Source organism: Engystomops pustulosus, chromosome 4 (assembly GCF_040894005.1).
Source record: "Engystomops pustulosus chromosome 4, aEngPut4.maternal, whole genome shotgun sequence".
NCBI classification, from domain to species: domain Eukaryota; kingdom Metazoa; phylum Chordata; class Amphibia; order Anura; family Leptodactylidae; genus Engystomops; species Engystomops pustulosus.
The window spans coordinates 172111044-172132127 of NC_092414.1; the positions used below are offsets into that span (position 1 = coordinate 172111044).

The 21084-nt window shown below is 41.1% G+C and overlaps 1 protein-coding gene across 5 annotated transcripts in view; it reads left to right on the top strand.

The window, feature by feature from the left end:
* MCTP2 (multiple C2 and transmembrane domain containing 2) overlaps positions 1–21084 on the top strand; it is a 98388-nt gene that overhangs the window by 26820 nt on the left and 50484 nt on the right. For 4 of the 5 annotated variants that reach the window (XM_072148565.1, XM_072148564.1, XM_072148566.1 and 1 more), the window contains exons 3-4: positions 4595–4657; positions 7807–7912. In XM_072148565.1, coding sequence (XP_072004666.1) covers positions 4595–4657; positions 7807–7912 — 169 coding nt within the window. Of the gene's footprint in view, positions 1–4594; positions 4658–7602; positions 7736–7806; positions 7913–21084 lie in introns of those variants that run through there. The other variant, XM_072148568.1, reaches the window with a different exon arrangement.

The following is a 21084-nucleotide window of genomic DNA, read 5'->3' on the forward strand; positions in this document are numbered from 1 at the left end:
AACCTAGGGTCCAGCGGAAAATCAACCAAACCAAAATAATGGGTAATGCATAATGTTATACTGGGGTAACCGATCCCAGACCTCATGTGGTTGCTGAGGCCATTAGTTGACTAGAGAAATCACTGTATGATCCATGGGACACTTTAAATTCCAGTCCAATGGGGACCCGAGTAGATTTCTGATTTGGAGTTCATATGATTATGAATGCAAGTGAAGCCACAGCCCAAGCACATTTGCAAATCTTTACTTCATATGAATAAAACCTGGAATTTGTTCTTGAGAACATTGACCTCTCTGCCAGATAACTGGCCATGCTGTTAAGAAAGGGATTCCTAAACCGCATTGGTAAGGTGCATCTGTGCAAACATTTGCATTACAAAGTACCAGTACATGATGTATAGCACCTCTTTGTGTGTTTTATAGCCTCGCTCAGACATGCAAATCTGCAGATCGAGTTCAGTTCTTGTCGGGCAAATCTTTTAAAAATGACCATGTTGCAAAAGGCCTATTTATATACTTTCCCAAATAAAAATGGAGTAGCAAGGACAATTATTCCGTTTTTCTCCATGTATAATATATAATATTTTTTCCAATCCATAGTTTTAGGAAGAAGGCATATTGCTTTCAAAGAAGCCAACCTCTTCAGAGGAGTCTACCAGTAATTTTGACCACACAAAGCTGCAGACCGTGTCATCAAGCCTGGAGTGTGTCTTTTTAGTAGTAGCAGGACTTTACAAAATGCAATTATTTCCCAGGTTTGCAGGTTGATCTCTTTGGAAATCACAGCACAGCACACTCCCCCCTGCTCTGAGTATGGCCTAGACCAGTGATGGCGAACCTTTTGGAGACAGAGTGCCCAAACTACAACCAAGATCCACTTATTTATCGCAAAGTGCCAACACAGAAATGTAATTTGTGATTTATACTTTCTTCTCTGTCACAGCTTTCATTGATACCAGCACCCTGAGGACACCAATATAGCAGAAAATAGAAGAAAATTGGATGATCATTGTAGCTTCCCTGCAGGGTCCCATAAACAGGAAGAATTGTCAGGGCCGGAGCAGGAGCTACAATGATAATCCAGATCTCCCCACACCTTCCCATCCCTCCAGTAGTGCCAGGTAGAGCTGTCACTTTAAAATAGCTCTGTGCACAGCAAGTCCTGGGTTGTCTGGCACTGCAGGAAGATACCTGGAGTCATCTCTGGTGATGGCCTGAGTGACCTCAGAAAGGGCTCTGAGTGCCACCTCTGGCACCAGTGCCATAGGTTAGCCACCACTGGCCTAGACCGTTTCTGGGGTATAGAACAGGGCCAAGTGGAGAAGGGAAGTGAGCGATCCTCACCCTTTCCCTCTTCATTGAAAGCTGAGTGGCTGGACTGTAAATCTAGCCAAACATAGGACACGTTCTATATTTTACCGCACAGCCGCCGGTTATGGTACGGAGAGACGGTGTGCTCACCACACTGGGACTGGGTGCCATAGACCTCTCTTGTTATGCCCACAATTACGGTTTTGTGCATGTAGCCAAAGAGCTGTAGAAGGCTTCTGATTGTTACAACAGAGGGAAGGGGCTGGGAAGGGGTTTGAATTCAGAGATGTAACATCACAGCAGTGTGAGGACACTCCACCTAGTGTTCCAAGTCCAGCTGCAGTTATGGAATATAAATCCATTTTTCACTTACCTTTGTGTGTGTGTGTTAGAAGCATAAGGAATGATAACTCAGATCTACAGGACTAGAGGGTCATACCTCCCTTTAAAGCATCCCTACAGTCACAACAGCATTACTGTATATAGTTTAATATTACAACCTTCATGTGGTTGTAATAGAAAACTTTTACAATACATTCCAACCATTGAAGCAGCTTCTCCTCCTTATATCCCTTTTGAAGTGAAACCCCTTCTTTAATATGATGGCTTGTTCCACATATCCTATGAGCAAGACCGTTTTAGTTATTTGCTCTTCTTTATAACTCGCAGCAGAGAAGTGGTGTTGAATTGCTCTACCATGTCCATTAGCCATAATGAACATATGGAAAGGGGTTTCACAGTGAATGGAAACGCCCTTTAAAATCCACTCATGATTTGAAGAACAGACACCAGAGTGTTGGAGAGGCCTCTGCATGGCTGTACAAAGGAGACTAGACCTGTCTATGGGAAGAGAGTGAAATCTACTCCAGACTTACATTAATGAATAGTGGAAAGTTTTGGGGCCTTTGTTTTGATGATGAAGCCTGATGTTGGCAGACCCTTTCCCTCAAAATCCGTAACATGTTCTCACTTCTCGTACTTCCCTCTGCCAACATTGCTTCATGGATCAGTTTACTGTTTTGTTGGCTGCTTGAATACACTATCCAGCGCTTTAGGCATCAACAAAACCCTTCCAGCTGTTTGAGGCCGCACCATCCACACAAGTAAAAGAAATCTCGCTCTAAACAACCACAAAGTTCTATCTCCCAAGAGTCACTTTCAATGCTCTGGAGTCAGAACATAATTCGGGAAAATCAGGTTCTCTAGAATTATTTCTGTTTTTGTGCCTTGTATAAATACTCAACCAAACTCTAGTGGAGGAAACTATGCTTCTATATTTTTCCACTTTCACTTTGTGATTTTTATTTTAGGAAGTGAAAACCTTTCTCAACAGCTAAACACTTGGCCAACAATGGTGGCAAAGTCTGTATGTTCAAGGTCTTCTAAGAATCTTGTTAATTTATAGGAACGTTACACTATTGAGGCGGTAGTAAATCTATTGTAATCCCCGAGAGTCGGCGTATGAACTTACAAGGGCTAGGCCATGACTTTTTTTTTTTTTTAATTATTTTCATCCACTTGGATTATTTTTATTTATTTATTTTTTTTACATTTTAAGCAAAGACAAACCTGAAGTGCAAAATGACCTGTTCTATTGGTTTTGGACTTACAGTATGATCATTTAGCGGCTTTGACCTTTGCTGTGCAAAGGTTTGTATCTACAGTGGGGGACTGTAGAAAAACCCATAGCATAGTCATGAGTCATGTTGCCCACACGTGAGGTTGGTCCGTATGCTTGATGGCTTGGCATTTGTCAAACCAAACGCTAATGTGTAAAGTGAGTTTTGGGCTAGAAACCCACAACTATATCATCAGGATTATAGGTCAGCGTTGTTGTTATCCTCCTGGGAAGAAAGAAACCCCCATACATCATATATTCTTTTGCTGCTAGGCGTCTTCTCCTCTGAACCTCATGAAATACAGCCAGCCCAATTCGTTCAAAGACTACCAAGCTCTGGTTTCTAGCCTTAGGCTCCTTGCACATGGCTATGTGCTCATCTGGGCCATATCTGGGTGTTCATACGATTGGGTCCAGGGGGAAGGGGGTGAGTGCTCCCCAACCCACCACTGTGCTTGGGAAGCTGGGCGGCCACATGTCTATAACACTGTACAGTGGGCAATTCGGCCATTCAAATGGACGTCTATATTGCCCATTGAAATGAATGAGGCCGTGTACTACCAGTTTTCAAACTGTATCGTACGGGTAATACATAGAGTAAAGAAAAAAAAAGGTTCCTATGCAAGGCTGAGAGGCGAAATCTTAAGAAAAAACAAGCATGCATTTTTCAATCAGCTGGCTCATTTTGGCTATTTTTAGTACATCTTTCCCCTGGAGAAAAGAACTTTATGAAACTATGTAAATAGCCTGAGGCACTCAGGCTCACGTTACCTGAGCGCCTCATGGCTCTGCCGTGCACTAAAATTATGCACACCCTCCAACACCCGCCACTCAATATTCGCCCCCCTTTTACAGCCAGCCGCTGACGTCAGACGGCTGTCTGCAAATCTCCTTCTTGTGCAGCCGCACTAGTAAACTTTGGGCTGTGAGAGGCAGGAGTTTTCATGCATGCGCAATACTTGCAGACAGCTAATTTTGCTGATGGCTGTGGGTGGAACAGGGGTGAATATTGAATGGCGTGGGTGCGTGCACAATTGGTGTACAGCAAAGGCATGAGGCGCTCAGGTGACGCGAGCGTTTATTTTTATAAAGTTCTTTTCTCCGGTGGAATGATGTCATTAAACTAGCTAAAAAGAGTGGCATCTCCCCCTAGATGTAGCGAGTAGGCTTGTAAGGACAGTCTACCACCAGTAATCTGGTGTTAGATGTCCTATTACGGTTTTCTGTTACTGCCCTTGATGGCTTGTGACACATACAATACCAGCTTCCCTTACTTGGCTTCTTGGGGGAACATGGTTGATTGTGGCTTCACCAGTTGGTACCACTTTTGGTAGGTATAACCGCTGAGATTGCCGCACAAGACCTGCAACTTTGCTTTTGTCATTCACTCTTATCCCTATTACTACATATCTTTTCCTTCTTCCATCGCATCATCTTCAAGATCTGATTGTTCCGGTCCTGCCTAATTTATTTTGTTTGCGGGCAAGTGTCATTGTCACAAGAGGAATAATGTGAGCGTCAGTGGTTAATGTATAGTGGGTGTATTGCAGACATTTTAAGAAGTCATTGACAGTTGACATTTACTTTTGGTTTGCTATTATTTTTTTTTTTTTTATATACATTTAAAATCACAGGCTTTAACCACATTTTTTTTTTCCATTTTAGGATGGGACAGGAAGTATCGATTTGAACTCTTCAATGTCTTCACAGATGTCAGATGATTTTGGGGTAAGTAGTTGAACGTTTTATGTTTGGGCAGGTAAAATGTGTTTGGTTTTTACCACTTAGTCTGCAGAGTTGAGCACATTGGTTTTCTGCCGGGGTGACCTGACTCTGTTATCAAACTCAGTTTTCACTCATTGGGTGTAGATGGGCACGAAGAGTTAATGTCTCATGTGAAGTGGTAGAACAAGCTGTCTTACCTGTCAGACAGAACAAGTCTTGGAGCAATCCATTTACCGTAACGTTTAATCATTTTACATGCTGTGACTTGATTAACTTATTTGCTGGGAATTATTGGAGGTTTACTTGTAAAAATATACTAGGTCGTCTTTTATTGATTCACATATATATATTTTATGCCTTTTTACTTGTACATTTTTTTTCTGTTGCAAAAGTATAATTTTTTTTTTTTTTTTTTAATCCTTTTTGTGTTTTTTCCTCCCAGACCAATGTGTACTTGAGGTATGTTGGTACCCAACTGGAGTAGTATTGCTGCAAATTCTCTTGGTTTACAGGGGTTTTTTTTAACTTTAGGCCCCCTTTCACCCAGAAGTTCTGGGGACGTTATGGTGCCTGGCCACATGTGCGGTCACCGTACCGTTGCTGGGAAAAACCTAGAGCATGCTCTATCATTCCCCATATGACAGATAGGAACCCAGTTTTGCTATGGGGAGGGATGAGCAGCGCTCATTCCTCTGCCTCTCCAGTCGAATGTGTGCTATACCCCAGGCCCGGCTCAGGAGTAGCACATGTTTGTGTGAAAATTGTAGCCATTTTAGGCTATCATTGCAGAGTTATTTTATACCCTCATGATATGTGGGCTACAAGTCGGGTGAACAACTGGTTATAGGGGTTTCCCCATGAAAGAAAATTCTCCAATCTCAATACCCTAGTCATGTTTACACAATAAAGATTGTTTATATCCCCTTACTTAACAGTTTTAGTGCGGGTTTTAGCTCCTATAACTCTGATGGTCAGTTTAAAATCCCATGGTGTGGGCGGGGACTCTCTAAGCAGACACTTTATAATCCATCTAGTTCTGTGAGCTGACAATGTGGTTAGGTTATCAGGGTACAGGTTTATATACACTTTCATTTACCTTCTGAACATTCTACTAGTATCTGACTTGTAGAAAGAGAGATGAGGTCTATGAGATGCATATAAGACACAATGACACACTGTTAGTACTGATACATATCTGCTCTCACACTATCAGATCTGCTGTACCTTCCTTCCCTTGATAAAGCACTTATCTGCCTGTAGCTTGCAGCTTTTCTCTTCGTGATGTGTTTGCTGTCAGGAAGTGAGTTTCTGAGCTAATGGCAACTGAAATTGTGTATACCAGGACTGATAGACAGATGGGAATTAGATCTGTGAAATTCTGCGCTTTTGTTAATAGTGAATTTTGTTAAGTGTTATTTTGTTATCCTGAGTACATTTAAGAAACTAGTCTTTGTGGGAATATTCCTTCAAGACGAAGAAAGTTTGGCTTGGAGTTGATGCTGATCATTGCATAGGCGTTCGATGGTTCTAACTTTAGGTCTATGTGCAGACTACTCATATTCTTCGATGTTGAATCCATCATTGCATCTCTCTTAGATCTTGCTTTTTTCCTGGAAGCGTTTTGTCAGACTGAAACAGGAAGGGGCCTTCCTCTTACCGTTTACATTAGTTTGGGAAAATAGATTTCAGGAGAATTGTTATTTTAGTGTCTAATTTGAATACTTTCGTTTCTCTCAACCCAACCCAAGTGTTAATTACTTCTCCAGTAAAAGACATTTTTGCAAGATTCTTGGCATCTTCCTACTCCAAGACTTCATCACTGTTCATACATCAAAAGTATGCCAAATCGCTAAAGCTCCTGACGTATAGTTGGGTGGTGTTCTCTGCTACTGTTGTAACATGTCCTGCTGATGATTTTGACATCTACCACCAGGATGAAGACTTGTAAACCAAGCACACTGAAATATAGTATGTGCCGCCTCTTGCAGGATCAGCTTTTTTTTTTTTGGCTTCTTATGCCCTTGTTTTTAAGAAAACCAGACTTTAAGAATTATGCAAATGGCGCCCCTCAGGTACATTTATTAATTAAAAAAAGCCTTTTCTGTAGAAAAAAAAAACAAAAAACGGGCATAAGAAACTAAAAGAGCAGATCCTGCCATAGGGGCACACACCAGTATGTCAGTGTGCTTGGTTTACAATTCTTCATTCTGCTATTTAAAATTGTGATTCATGAAAGCTCTGTGCAAAAAGTAGCCTAGTAGATCTCAATTTTATTGCAGTTTTTTTTTTTTTTTTTTTTTTTTTTTTTTTTTAAATATGCCTTACCTCTAAATTGGTCAGATTTTATGGTGTTGAATGGAAACTGTATAATCCTTTTTATGTACTCCTACAGCCTGTTTTTGTTTACAATATTTTGTCCAAATAGTTTTTCCCATAGTATAGTCTAGTCTATTCTTAGGACATGTGTCATTTGCAGGAAATGGTCACGGCACGTAAATACTTTCCGAAATATGACACTTCACCCAGAGCATCCTGAATGGACGTGGATATTTAACTATGAGTGAAAAAAATATTTTGGTACTTGAGGTGAGAATATGGACATATCCTCTGCCCGTTAGAAACTTTTACAGTATTTTTATACCAAAGTTCTTGAATGTGAAAGGGAGCAGCAGCTGTGACCCATCAAACTAGCCAGCAAGGTGTGGAATTGATTGGTTCCTAGGGAAGTGTTCAGACTAGCATGAAGTGAGAGATTCAATAACAAAATAGTGAGTAGTAGTTTTACATAGAGCAATGCTCTACATCTTGTCATTTGGTAGCAGCTTGTAAGATCTTGGGTTTTTTAGCTTGTGGCTCCTCAGGAGTTGGCAATAACACCAGAGGAAAATCCATTGCTCTTATATGATCCTGATCTCTGAGCCAAGTTACAGACACTCGACTCCTCGGGCAACACTGTCAAACATTCCTCTTTCATAAAAGCAAATGTTTTATTGGGCTACGTTAAGATCCCACCAGGCAGCTAAGTTTTTTTTCCCCCTCTCTCTGACCCGAAGCCTGTAGTCATAGGATTACATTGTTTAGGTGAGTATGCGTGTGCCGGTAGTCAGAATTTCTGTGTTATTACATCTTATGTTTACTGTTCTATTCTTCAGGGCCTTGAAAACTATGACAGCGTGAGCAATCTTCCAAGTTTTATGTCTTACCTCCTGACCATTCACTTGAAAGAGGGACGAAATCTGGTCATCAGGGATCGCTCAGGTAATTCCCAATTTATATATTTGGTGATAAATGTTTAGCTGGGCACAAATGAGAGTCCACAATTGCCTTAACATTGTGTTTTGGGCCAATTTGGGATTGATATACCCCAATTCATAACTGTGACTTTACATGGTTTATTTGGAGCATCTTTGATGCCTCTGTTTGTATATCCTGGGAAAGCCTACAGATGTACACAGTGCATCCGGTTAAAGTTTGTGACAAATATACAGTGGGATATACTGCATATACATTGCACATTGTGGTTTGAGAGCCAAACAATGAATGTTTTAGTCCATTGATCCTATAACTATATACTCTTGTATAGAATAGCATGGTCTACATTATACATCAAAAGTACATCACTTACCCAACAGAGGCTAAAAAACACTTTTATATCCTCAATCTCGTGAATGAAGGGCAATGGAGACTCTTTGGCGCCCTCGGCCCTGGATATTAGACCCCAAAACTGTCATAGAAATTTTCCCTATTCCATGGATATAGCTATATTATTTGTGTGAAGACTTCTTTGTTTGTTTTTTTTTTGTAGGTCATTGTTGTTGTTGCAAGTGTTTTTTTTTTTTTTTTGAAGGGTGTAATCTCACTTCCTTGTGCCTTGTCCCAGCCAATGTTATGCTAGACCCAGGGTGCACAGTCTCTCTTTGGTATGAGGGCTACATTCCAGATAGAAACATTTGTTACCATGGCAATAAAGGAGTACTTCAGGTAAAACTGGTATACTAGGATCCTTGCAATGCAAAATAATTTAAAGGAAATTTGCCATCAAGATCGAGCATGGATAAACCAACGACACTTGCTTATAGATTCAGGCACCGTGACAGTGGCAATCTTAACTTTTGTTATCCATGGCCTCCTTCCTTCTAAATTCAACTTTTAAAATAATGCTAATGCTGTCTTTTCACTCATGTTCTGCTCATTATAACAAATATCTTCCCTCCCCCTGCTCTCTATATCTGCCTGTGTAATCTAGCAGCATCCGTATGTACAGGTAGAGGGGAGTTCTGCCCTGCTCATTGTAACAACTGCTGAAAAGACATCACTGAGGGGCTCTGGAAACTCCTCCCAGGGTCCCTCAGACTCATTAGCATAATTTTAAAACTTGCTTTTAGAAGGAAGGAGTCCATGGATAACAAATATAAGGAGATTACCACAGTCAAAGTGCCTGGATCTATGAGTAAGTGTTCCTAGTGTATCATGCAGGATTTTGATTTTCTTTCATGAGAATCAACCGCTGTGATGGGGCCGTATTCACATTTCACATTACTGGGTAGCTCCTAGAATACCCTATATTTGTTAAAACTTTGAACAGAACTACTTACAAAAATCACATTTTTATTTAAAGGAATTGTTACCAGAGCCCTTTCAGGCTCCTGCTAGTACCCCCCTCCACCTACCAGAGCACTTTTCCCCGCCCCCTGCTTCCACCAGCTGTGTGCAGAAACCACAGGCGGCGCAGAGCTCTTCTTTACTCTAATTTTGGCAAACACCGATGGGAGGGGAGAGTTCAGAGGGAGCAGGGAGGCTCACACCTGCTGTATGCTGAAATCTTGTTCTTCATTTAAATAAATATCAATGTTCATTTTTAATAAAACTACTGGGCAAAATCACAGAATAGACCTATTCCAGCAGTGTCAATAGTGTTTGCAGCTCTGTCAATGGTAGATTTCCTTTAATGGACATCAAATTTGCTGCCCCCATATAATGTTTACATTTTGGTCAGTGTGCCTCTTTTACTCTCTCATAATATAAGGTTGTAACACAAAATTGTTTTGATGGCACCTTATCATTAAATCAGAGTAACATCTCAGGACAGTTACTTAGAAGTTTGCCCAAAAATGTTCTAAAAAAAGGATATTAATCACCCAGTGATGTTTACACAATAAAGATAATTTTAACCCTGTACTTTACAATTTTACTCAGGAGCTAAAACAGCAGTACAACTATCACTCAGTGATGGTCAGTGTAATATTCCTGAGTGTGGGCGGGGACTCTCTAAGCAGACGTTTCATGATTCCTCTGTGCTTTGAGATGCTGTGTGCTGACAATGTGCTTAGATTATCAGGCTGCAGGTTTATCTACACTTTCATTTAGCTTCTGAACATTTACTGTGTGTGAGATACTAGTACAAAGATGGATGATACCGATCATGAGATGGATATAAACCACAATGGGGCTTATTTACTACGTTGGGTTTTCCGACTTTTTCAGGGGTTGTGCTGCTGGGACAGGGATTTAGAAGGGTGTTGTGTTGCACACGATTGGATTTTGGTGCATCGGCGCGGGCTTTCATGCAATACAAATGGGGGGGGGGGGGGCGTCGGATGATCTGACTGATTTGGACAGAGTACAGGATTTAACTTTAAAATAGTGTGGCAAGCCCAAGCAGTTACATACTCCGTCGTACCCGAGTAGGGAGGAACACCTGCAGGATATCGGGCGCACGATCTTAGTGAATCTCGGCATAGTGCATTCCCGTCGGGCAATCTGGATCGGGGAACGCGCAGGACCGGGTAAGTAAATGATCCCCAATGATTTACTTCAGCTCTGCTACATCTCGGTTATAATACATATAGTCAGCTTTTGCTAACTTGCCAAACCAATAAGGCATACAATCAGGTCTGTAGCTTGTAGAGTAAATCTTACTGCTGCTTGCCGGCAGGAAGTGCCTGCGTCTGAGCTGGTCTTGTAATGCAGTAGTGCTGTAGTGTGCAGATAAGAGAAGCTATTCATGAGAGGAATCTGACGAGAAGGTGAGAAGATTTGTGGTCGGATCCAGGGCAGCCAAACTGTATACACCAGGACTAGTAGAGAGAGGTTGAAATTATATCTGTGAAATGCTGTATTTTTTTTAATTTATTAACAGTTAATTAGAGAATGTGTTATTTTGTTCTACAGTGTATACATTTAAGAATTGTTTCTTTGTGGTAATACCAAACTTATCAAACTATATTCCCAAATTTTGACGATGCAGATTAAATGCTCTGAATCTCTCATTTTATGTGTTTAGGACTGCACTGTCCCATACTAGTATACTTGTGTTTGATTAATTGCTGTGATATGGTATAATAACTTAGAAATTTGTCTGTGGTACATCATATGAAGGTTGTTTCCATCCATCCTTGAAAAGCTTTCATTTTGACATCCTTGTTGGGTGGTCTTTTCCTTGTATCACACGTCTTTTGTGCAATGAGTTTCTCATCTTTTACGTGTCAAATTTGGTACTTTGGTCAGTGATGGCCAATGTTACAAGGATGACTTTTTCCTAAGAGGCTGATAACAATCACTACAAGCAATTCCTTATCTAAAATCTGATTCAATTCATGGGCACAGTTTACATTTGCCCTCAGACCCTTCTCTTCTGTCACTAAAACGATAATAGAGATCTGGCGGATCATGTAAAATGTCCATTGAATTGCTTCAGCGAGTGTCTGTTGGTGTCATGCAAAGTTTGTTTTTCTTGCACGGATTCTGTACAGGTTTGTGTTTATGGAAAAGTTTTTAAAGGTTTTTTACTTTTTACTCGCACTGGTTTGGCAAAAAAATTGACTAAAATTTCCACCAGAAACTTGTGTGAATTCTAGCTAAGATCTGGGTTTCTTCGGCACGCACATTCCCAGAAAATCTTTATAACTCTTCCTCCTATTGACATGGAAACGTGTGTTTGCTGCTACCATGATAGGACAGACAAAGAATAAGTTTCTGATAAGTCCAGATCACAGCATCAACTATTGAGCCCCACAAGTCATAGTTGTGTCCAGATATGTAAGAAATACTTATAACCAGCTTCAGAGGAATCTGCCCGTCCACACTGTACTATTTGTCCAGGATTCCTAGAAGAATTGGTCATCTTTGTGTAAGTGATCATACCACATGTCTGACCTGGTAGAGCTGGCGGCATGTTACCGTCATATAGCTTCTTCCTGAGATCTTAACCGTATACGTGTGGGTGTCGGTGATTACACATTTCATCTGTTTCTCAAGGTGTGAAGACACTCTGCAAACTCAAAATTGAAAGAAAAAAAAAAAGATCTATGTCTTGCAAAACTAGCTTGTTGTTGTAGGCATGTTAAAAGACAGTATCTACAAAATGAAAAAAAATCTGTGTGGAGTTTTGTCATCTGAACTGTGGGCATCAGCAGACACATGGCAGAGATTCAGACAGGATGTAGACTGTAAAGATAAAACTGGGCAAGTCCCTGCCCTTTCACATGCTATCAAATTTATCTGCAGGCAAATGCAGCCTGCAGAGGTAACAGAGGCTCCTTCTGTGGGAGCAGGTTATTAGGCATTAGGTCAGGGGACACGTGGGGAGGTTGTGTTTGCAGGTGTAGACCTTCTGCTGAAGGACCTGGTCAATACAAATCACACAATATTGTGAAAGCATAACTTTAATTTCACTTTATTAAAAAATAAATGTAAAGTGATTGGTGCTTGACAAAAACATGCATTAAAATCCCAGAATGCACTGATGGGTTATAATCTCCTCTAGTAGTATTGGATAGGAATCTAGATGATGCCCTTGTCCATGCTCATCTGTAGCCCATGTTCCCCTGATGAAGCCAGTGTACTAGAGAAACATGTTGGGGGGCTAATAGAGCTTTTTATTACAATATGACTGTGTTAGAGAAATGACATGGCAGCGGATTGATGTAAAACTCCGAACTGCAGTTATAGCTGCAAATAAGGCAGGATAGCCTACTAGCCACAAAACAGCTGTCTATACTAGAGAGGGCACAATCCATTAGTGGGGATCAATCATTTACACTAGGCAGTGGATACCTGTGACACATTGCATCAATCTCAGGATATTAGCAGTCCTGAGTGGCCGAACAATCGTGCACTTTTTCATTATCAATACTCCGGGTAACCAGCTGTTCACCCGCGCTGCAGTATCTACCCACTTGATAAAGGAGTCATATTAGGCTCCGAAACGCGTTGTGTACCCGAGATACCGAATAAAAATCCTTCACTTAATATTCTGTGTATGTGAGAATTCCGTGTGCGCCGACCGTGATAAGTACCACTCCTGCTATATCATTATCAATACTGACACCTAGTGACTACACAAGGTCAGGTGTATGTGTGTAATGGTTACGATCTGCAAAAATTAAACTCGCGTACCACTATAAACTAACAGGAATAGACCCGGTCATAAAACCAGTGCACTCATATTGTACTTCAATTGTAGGAGCCAATTGTCTATCCTATACTATTAGAGGATATCGTCCCTACCAAAACACTGTGGCATTCTGTGTTTTTATTGCATGTCTTTGTTGAGCACCAATTACATTACATTTATTTTTAAAGTGAAATTAAAAGTTACATTTTACAATTGCGTTGTCCAGTTATGGGCTCCTTTTGGCAACCTTTGGTGGTTTATTGTACTTGATTCCATTATGTTTTCAACCCCTTTTTATTGCATGTGTTTAGCAATACATAGTCAAGTGAACAATAGATCCTCGCATGAACAGGCATGGGCATTCTCCCTTGGATAACAATAAACAACAACTTTTCATTCATCTCCTAAATTGTTTACCTATGTTTACAGGTAAACATCCAGGAAACTTTTAATGCCTTTTCTTTTTTTTTTTTTTTTAACTAACTTTTTTCCATTGCATAGAAAAGATGCATTCAGAGATTTAAACTACAAATACCATGCTTTAGTGTGGTCAGGATTTGACACCGCCGAGAAAATGGCGCCATCTAGTGGCCCTTCTTGTAGGTGCAACAATAAATACATTTTGTGTTCTGCATCAGTAATGTTGCCACTAAAAATTCTCAGCAGGAAATGGTGTCCAAAACTTTGCACATATATATTTGTGGCTTGAGGACCATAGATACAGTTATGGTTTATCTGTATTAGTTCCGTCACTTTAACTCAATATAGTAAATTTTAATAACATTTTTATTAAAATTTAATTAAAGTGGATTTTTTAACAGTGGTTTCAATACAAGGGGGGTCTCTGGCCTGTTCAAGGACAGTTGAATTGTGAGGGATTTTGCTTTCCACCTAGAGATCATGTGGGGTATGTACGTTGAGGATTAGTAGATGGGATTTAAATATGTAGTATTGCCGTCTGCACACATTTTATCTGAGAAGAATTTATGATTTTCCTTCAAAGTTCAGCAGAAAACTGATTTTAAAATTTGTTCAGTGAAAATTTTCACTTTCATTTTCAATTTCATATTTGTTTCATGTACATCAAAACCTGCTTAATGTTTTTCACTATTCCATTGCTTTAGGGAAACAAAAACTGCACATAATAAGAGATGTAATATGTACTTGTGATGTACAGTGGGTACCAAAAGTATTCAGATCCCTTTTAATGTTTCACTTTGTTTCATTGCAGCCAATTGGTAAGATCAAAAAAGTTCTTTTTTTTTTAATTTTTGCTCATTAATGAACGCTCTGCTCCCATCTTGAAAGAAGAAAAAACAGAAATGTAGATATTTTTTTTCTAATTTATTAAACAAGAAAGACAGAAGTGTCACACATAAGTATTCAGCCCCTTTGCTCAGTATTGAGTAGAAGCTTTGGAGCTAGTACAGCAATGAGTCTTCTTGGGAATTATACAAGTTTTTCACTCATGGATTTGGGGATCCTCTGCCTCTTCCTTGCAGATCCTCTCCAGTTCCGCCAGGTTGAATGGTGAACGTTGGAGGAAGCCATTTTCAAGCCACTGCATTGTTATTTTAACTGTGTGCTTAGGGTCATTGTCTTGTTGGAAGGTGAACCTTAGGCCCTGTCTGAGGTCCAGATCTTCTGGAAGAGGATTTCATCCAGGATCTCTCTCTACTTGGTCGCATTAATCTTTCCTTCAAACAATTTGTCCTGTCCCTAAGCCAAAAAATATACGGTCGGATCCCCGAGCAGCCAAAATTGTATACACCGGGACTTCAGTGAAAGTTGTATTTTTGTTAATAACAGTGAATTTAAGAATGTGTGGGCCTAACTTGATGATCAGTGGCGGTCTCAGTGCTGAAACACCCACAGATCATGAAAACGAGGGGACCGACCGGCCGACCGACCCCTCGCCGCTCCTCAGACTAATGGAGCAGACGGATGTGCATGACCCTTCTGCTCCATTAATCTCTATGGAGCTGACGGAGATCGCTGAGCGCTGCTCTCACCAATTTCTGTCCGCTCTATAGAGATTAATGGAGAGGAACTAAGCGCACGAAGCAGAGTTTTTCAGCACAAAAATGTGCTGAAAAACCTCACAAGTCAATAAAATATAAACTTACATACTCGCTCTCCGGTGTCCCCGATGCTCGTCGCAGCTCCTCTTCTTTCTTCTCTGTACTGTAATTAGCCTGCAGTCGCATCTATGCGATCTGCCGGCACACACTATGATGCAGTAATGTCGTCGCTGATGACGTCCTAGTGTGCACTGGTCGGCAGATCACATAGACGCACCTCTGCTGGCTCTTGCAAAGAGAAGAAAGAAGAAGAGGTTTGTGTGTGGGTATACACTCACCGGCCACTTTATTAGGTACACCATGCTAGTAACGGGTTGGACCCCCTTTTGCCTTCAGAACTGCCTCAATTCTTCGTGGCATAGATTCAACAAGGTGCTGGAAGCATTCCTCAGAGATTTTGCTCAATTGGTACCAAGGGGCCCAAAGAGTGCCAAGAAAATATTCCCCACACCATGACACCACCACCACCAGCCTGAACCGTTGATACAAGGCAGGATGGATCCAAGCTTTCATGTTGTTGACGCCAAATTCGGACCCTACCATCCGAATGTCGCAGCAGAAATCGAGACTCATCAGACCAGGCAACGTTTTTCCAATCTTCAACTGTCCAATTTCGATGAGCTTGTGCAAATTGTAGCCTCAGTTTCCTGTTCTTAGCTGAAAGGAGTGGCACCCGGTGTGGTCTTCTGCTGCTGTAGCCCATCTGCCTCAAAGTTCGACGTACTGTGCGTTCAGAGATGCTCTTCTGCCTACCTTGGTTGTAACGGGTGGCGATTTGAGTCACTGTTGCCTTTCTGTCAGCTCGAACCAGTCTGCCCATTCTCCTCTGACCTCTGGCATCAACAGGGCATTTCCACCCACAGAACTGCCGCTCACTGGATGTTTTTTCTTTTTCGGACCATTCTCTGTAAACCCTAGAGATGGTTGTGCGTGAAAATCCCAGTAGATCAGCAGTTTCTGAAATACTCAGACCAGCCCTTCTAGCACCAACAACCATGCCACGTTCAAAGGCACTCAAATCCCCTTTCTTCCCCATACTGATGCTCGGTTTGAACTGCAGGAGATTGTCTTGACCATGTCTACATGCCTAAATGCACTGAGTTGCCGCCATGTGATTGGCTGATTAGAAATTAAGTGTTAACGAGCAGTTGGACAGGTGTGCCTAATAAAGTGGCCGGTGAGTGTTATATATATGGCTTGCTGCCGGTATACTGCTGGGGGCTGTGACCAATGCATTTCCCACTCTAGGCTTATACTCGAGTCAATAGGTTTTCCCAGTTTTTGGTGGTAAAATTAGGGACCTCGGCTTATACTTTGGCATATACGGTATATCATCAGCTCAGCTGATAAATATTTTGTTCAGGGGCATAGTATGAAGATACTGCAGAAGTAAACTTATTATTTTTATTCATTTATTTTATAAACGGGCATCCCTTACTTAACACCCGACTTGCAGACGAACCCTAGATACAAACAGCCCTCTGGATGCTAGTAATTTACTGTACCTTGGTCCCAGGCTACAATAAACAGCTGTAACCGTTATTAAAGATGTCTACAATGAAGCTTTAGGCCCCTTTTACACTCGCAAGTGTGATGCAATGACATTTCCTTTTAAATGGCAATAGAACAAGATATTATTTACTAGACATCTCTTCTGACATGTCCGTACAAAAGGATACTCTGCTTGTCATAGTGTTCATGTGTTCTGAAGGAGTGGTGAATGCCTGGCCATGCCAAAATAAACAGGTTTTTTCCATGTTTCATTGCTCTGTTAACTTGCCTGGACAGGCCAGTTGGTCTTGCTTCTGCTTATTGGCCATGTGACCTCCAAAACTTCTGACCCAGCCAGATGTGCTGCAAAATGGGGATGGGGAGCTGGAGTCAAATTACACTAATTACAACAATTAAATAATAATAATAATTTTTATATAGCACCATTGTATGCCTTCACGCTTCACTAATGAAAGTTTTAACCCCCTAGAACTTTGAGGCTCTTGGGTAGTAAAAGGAGTGTTCCCACGAAGACAAGATTCTTAAGTATACTTGGGATAACAAAATAACACATTCTCTAATTCACTGTTTTTAACAAAAATACATATACACATTTTACAGATATATTTCCAACCTGTCTCTATTGGTCCTGTTGTTTACAATTTTTTAGCCCTTGGCTATAACTGTGAATCTTCTGATCTTGTGGTCAGATTCTTCTCATGAATATCTTCTCTTATCTGCCTCCTGCCCCTCCCTCCTACATTAAAAGATCAGCTCTGACACAAGCACTTCCTGCTGGCAAGCGGAATACAAAGATAATGGGGATCATTTACTAAAGGCCCGATTTGCGTTTTCCCGACGTGTTACCCTAATATTTCCGATTTGCGCCGATTGTACCTGAATTGCCCCGGGGTTTTGGCGCACGCGATCGGATTGTGGCGCACCGGCATGCACGCGACGGAAATCGGGGGGCGTGGCTGAACGAAAACCCAACGGATTCGGAAAAACCACCGCATTTAAAAAAGGAAATTGTGTCGCGGAGCTTGCACTCACCTTCATCCAGGATAGGATCGTGAACTTCAGTGCATTTCAGGGAACTTCAGCGCAGCAGCGCCACCTGGTGGACGTCGGAGGAACTGCCTTGATGAATCCCGGCCGGACCCGAATCCAGCGCAGAGAACGCGCCACTGGATCGCGAACGGACCGGGTAAGTAAATCTGCCCCAATGTCTTTATCTGTGTGCTACAGGTGAGTTATTATAGCTGTGAGTGTTTTCTATGCATCTCATGGATTTTCAGATTATCTCATCTCTGATCTGTTTCATCTTTTTCTATGTGTCAGATACTAGTAGAATGTTCAGAAGATAAGTGTAGATAAGCCTGTACCCTAAGCACATTGTCAGCACACAGTATCTTATAGCACAGAGGAATCATGAAGTGTCTGCATAGATAGTTCCTGTCCACACTCTTAAATATTACACTGCTAACAGGGCATTAAAACTGAGTAAAATTGTAAAGTAAAAGGGTTACAAATGAGCTTTGTGTAAACATCACTATCAGATAAAAATTTGAGGCCTTTTCTTTCATTGGCAAACCCCTTTTAAGGGAGAGTTACTTCATTAAAGGAAATCTGCTATCAAAATCCATAATTAAAAACCATGGACACTTACTCATAAATCCAAGCACTGTGACTGTGGTAATCTTCTTGTATTTGTTATCCATGGCCTCCTTGCTTCTCATATCAACATTTTTTAAATTATGTTAATGAGTCTGAGGGGCTACCCTAGCCTCTGTGATCAGGCTTTACAGGTCTCTCCCTCCTGCTGCTCGCTCTGCACTTGCAGTGAGTACTTCCTGCTAGATTTTCTGTTCTTAGGGAGCAGGGGGGAGGGTAACCTCAATATACATATTTATCAATATTTTTTTTTCTTTTTCTGCATATCTACCGGTATTTACTTAATAATTTATAGTACAATAATGATAATATATAGCCTAATTTCTTTGGTTGCTGCTGTACACGGTACAGGGAAGCTGAGTTTCCTACCCCTAGCCTTATTACATCTAGGCTATTCTTTTTGATCTAGTTGGTAGTCTTAACTATTTTCTGTGATTATTTAATATATATTTGACTAATAAGGCTAAGGTGTATTGTATCCTCAGGGACATTAGTATAATGTTAAAAGTTGATTTTAGAAGGAAGGAGGCCATGGATTACAAATATAAGGAGGTTTCCACAGTCACAATGTCTGGATCTATGAGTAAGTGTCCCTGGTTTAGCAGGCTTGACTTCGATGATAGATTTCCTTTAATGGGAGTCTGATTATAGGTGGTTGTGGTTAGTTAAAACCATTATCTAGAGCAGTGATGGGCAACCTTTTGAGCTAGGTGTGTCAAAATTCGTCAAAAAAACAAGCATAACTCGGGTGCTGTGTCACCTTTAGGAAAAACCTAATTTTGTAATAACATGTCCAGCAGCGGCCTTCCTTTACTACTAATACCTCTAGCGGCCTCCCTTTACTACTAAATTACCCCTAGCACCCTGCCTTTAAATATAATATAATAATAAACTTACATACTTACCCAGTGATGTCTTCTTCCCTGTAGCTTTACTGCAGGCGGCTCGGCTCCTCCAGGTTGCACCGCGCGCCTCGGGTCACGTGACTGACGTGACCTGACGTCAGGTCGCCTCAGTCACATGACGAGCAGCGCGCATTGCAGCCTAGAGGAGCCGGAGGAGTTGCAGAAGGTGGGCGGACCAACGCGGCGCCGGACAGGTAAGCAGGGGGCAGAAACACAGGGACGGGGGCGGGACATTACCACAGGGGCAGCACATTACACAGGGACAGAAACACAAGGACGGGGGCGGGACATTAACATAGGGGTAGCACATTACACTGGGGCAGCACATTACACAGGGAGGGGGGCGGACAGCGGGCGCTGGGCGGCCGCGTGTCAGCAAAAATGACTACGCGTGTCATAGGTTGGCCATCACTGATCTAGAGCCATGTAAGCATAATCCATGCTGCTGTCCTCACAGTGAAGACATTCTGGTACGAGAAACAGTTTCCATTGTTCTGACCTTGTTCCTTGGCTCCACTAGGAAATATTTAAGGAGCCACAAACACTAGGTGATCTTTTTACAAAATGAGGACCCAAATTTGAAGTTACTCCCATCAATCTTTTCCTATGTGTTCATGAAATAATTTATCACTTATTTTACTACAATTTTTTTTTTAATTTTTATTTGGTGACATTTTGGGGAAAATCTAATTTGAACTACCAGCAAAAACCACATGATGGCGCACAGAGACTGCACAGTCCTGGATAGAGCAATGCATTTACTAAAAATGCAGTTTTGGCCACAAGTTTTGCTGGTGAAGCTGTTTTATTTTGTTTACCATGAGTTATATACTTAAATAGATCTAGGTTTTAGCTGGCTTGTTCATCAGTCTATCTGCCCCAAATAGGCCAGGCATTTCGTTTCAAATATGACCACACACACACACACACTGCACATACATGGTACTGATAGCGGGCACATGTCATCCATGCCACATTTTGGACAAATAAAGACCTACAACCATTTGTTTTTTTTATGCATAAACCGTAAAGCTTTTGGTAGTCCATATAGAGATTATGGAATTATTTTATACAAATACACACAGATCAATCTCGATACAATAATAATAAAGTTTTATTTATACAGCGCCATCATATTCCGCTGAGCTGTAGAGATTGCAGGGTGCATATACAAATAAGACATTGCAGATTAATACCATAATTAGATGAAACAATCGGAGTGAGGGCCCTGCTCGCTAGAGCTTATAGTCTGAGATGTATGTGATATTTGATGGCTCATCTTTATAACTGAACAGTTCTGTGTTGTTGATACTGCTCCCCCTTGTCTATATTGTGTGTGCGCTGGCGTGTGGTACTGCATCTTTATAGCTTCTTCACAGATCAAAAAGCGCCATCAACATTAATTTAGCCTTATCCGCCCATCTGATTCAGCGCTGTGTAAAAGTGGCTACTGCAGGGGGTAATGAAGTGATGAAGAATTGAGACATCCATTTCATAGTGGAACTAAATGAATGGGGCTTATCTCTGCAGGGAGACTTTGATGTTCACCATTGTGCTGCGCTTTAATTCTAATCCATTACTACTGTAAAAGACCACAAAGTTGAGCTCTGTGTTTTCCCACTGTTAGCAGCAGTGTTTTTTTTTCTTGACCTTTTTTCCCTGATTTCTTTTTTCTTTCTTTTTTTTTTTTTTCCCTCTTCGCCTCTTAAATCAGTCTGTTCCGTTATATGTCCACAGTAGGCTTTTTTTCTGGAGAGGTTTATTAATAAACAATATATTTCACAGATAGGGAAAATTAAATTGTATTGTTTACCATTTCAAATTTGTGGAAGCAATAAGATTCAAAGCATAAAAATGTATCTCTCTTCTGCTACCTCCATAACG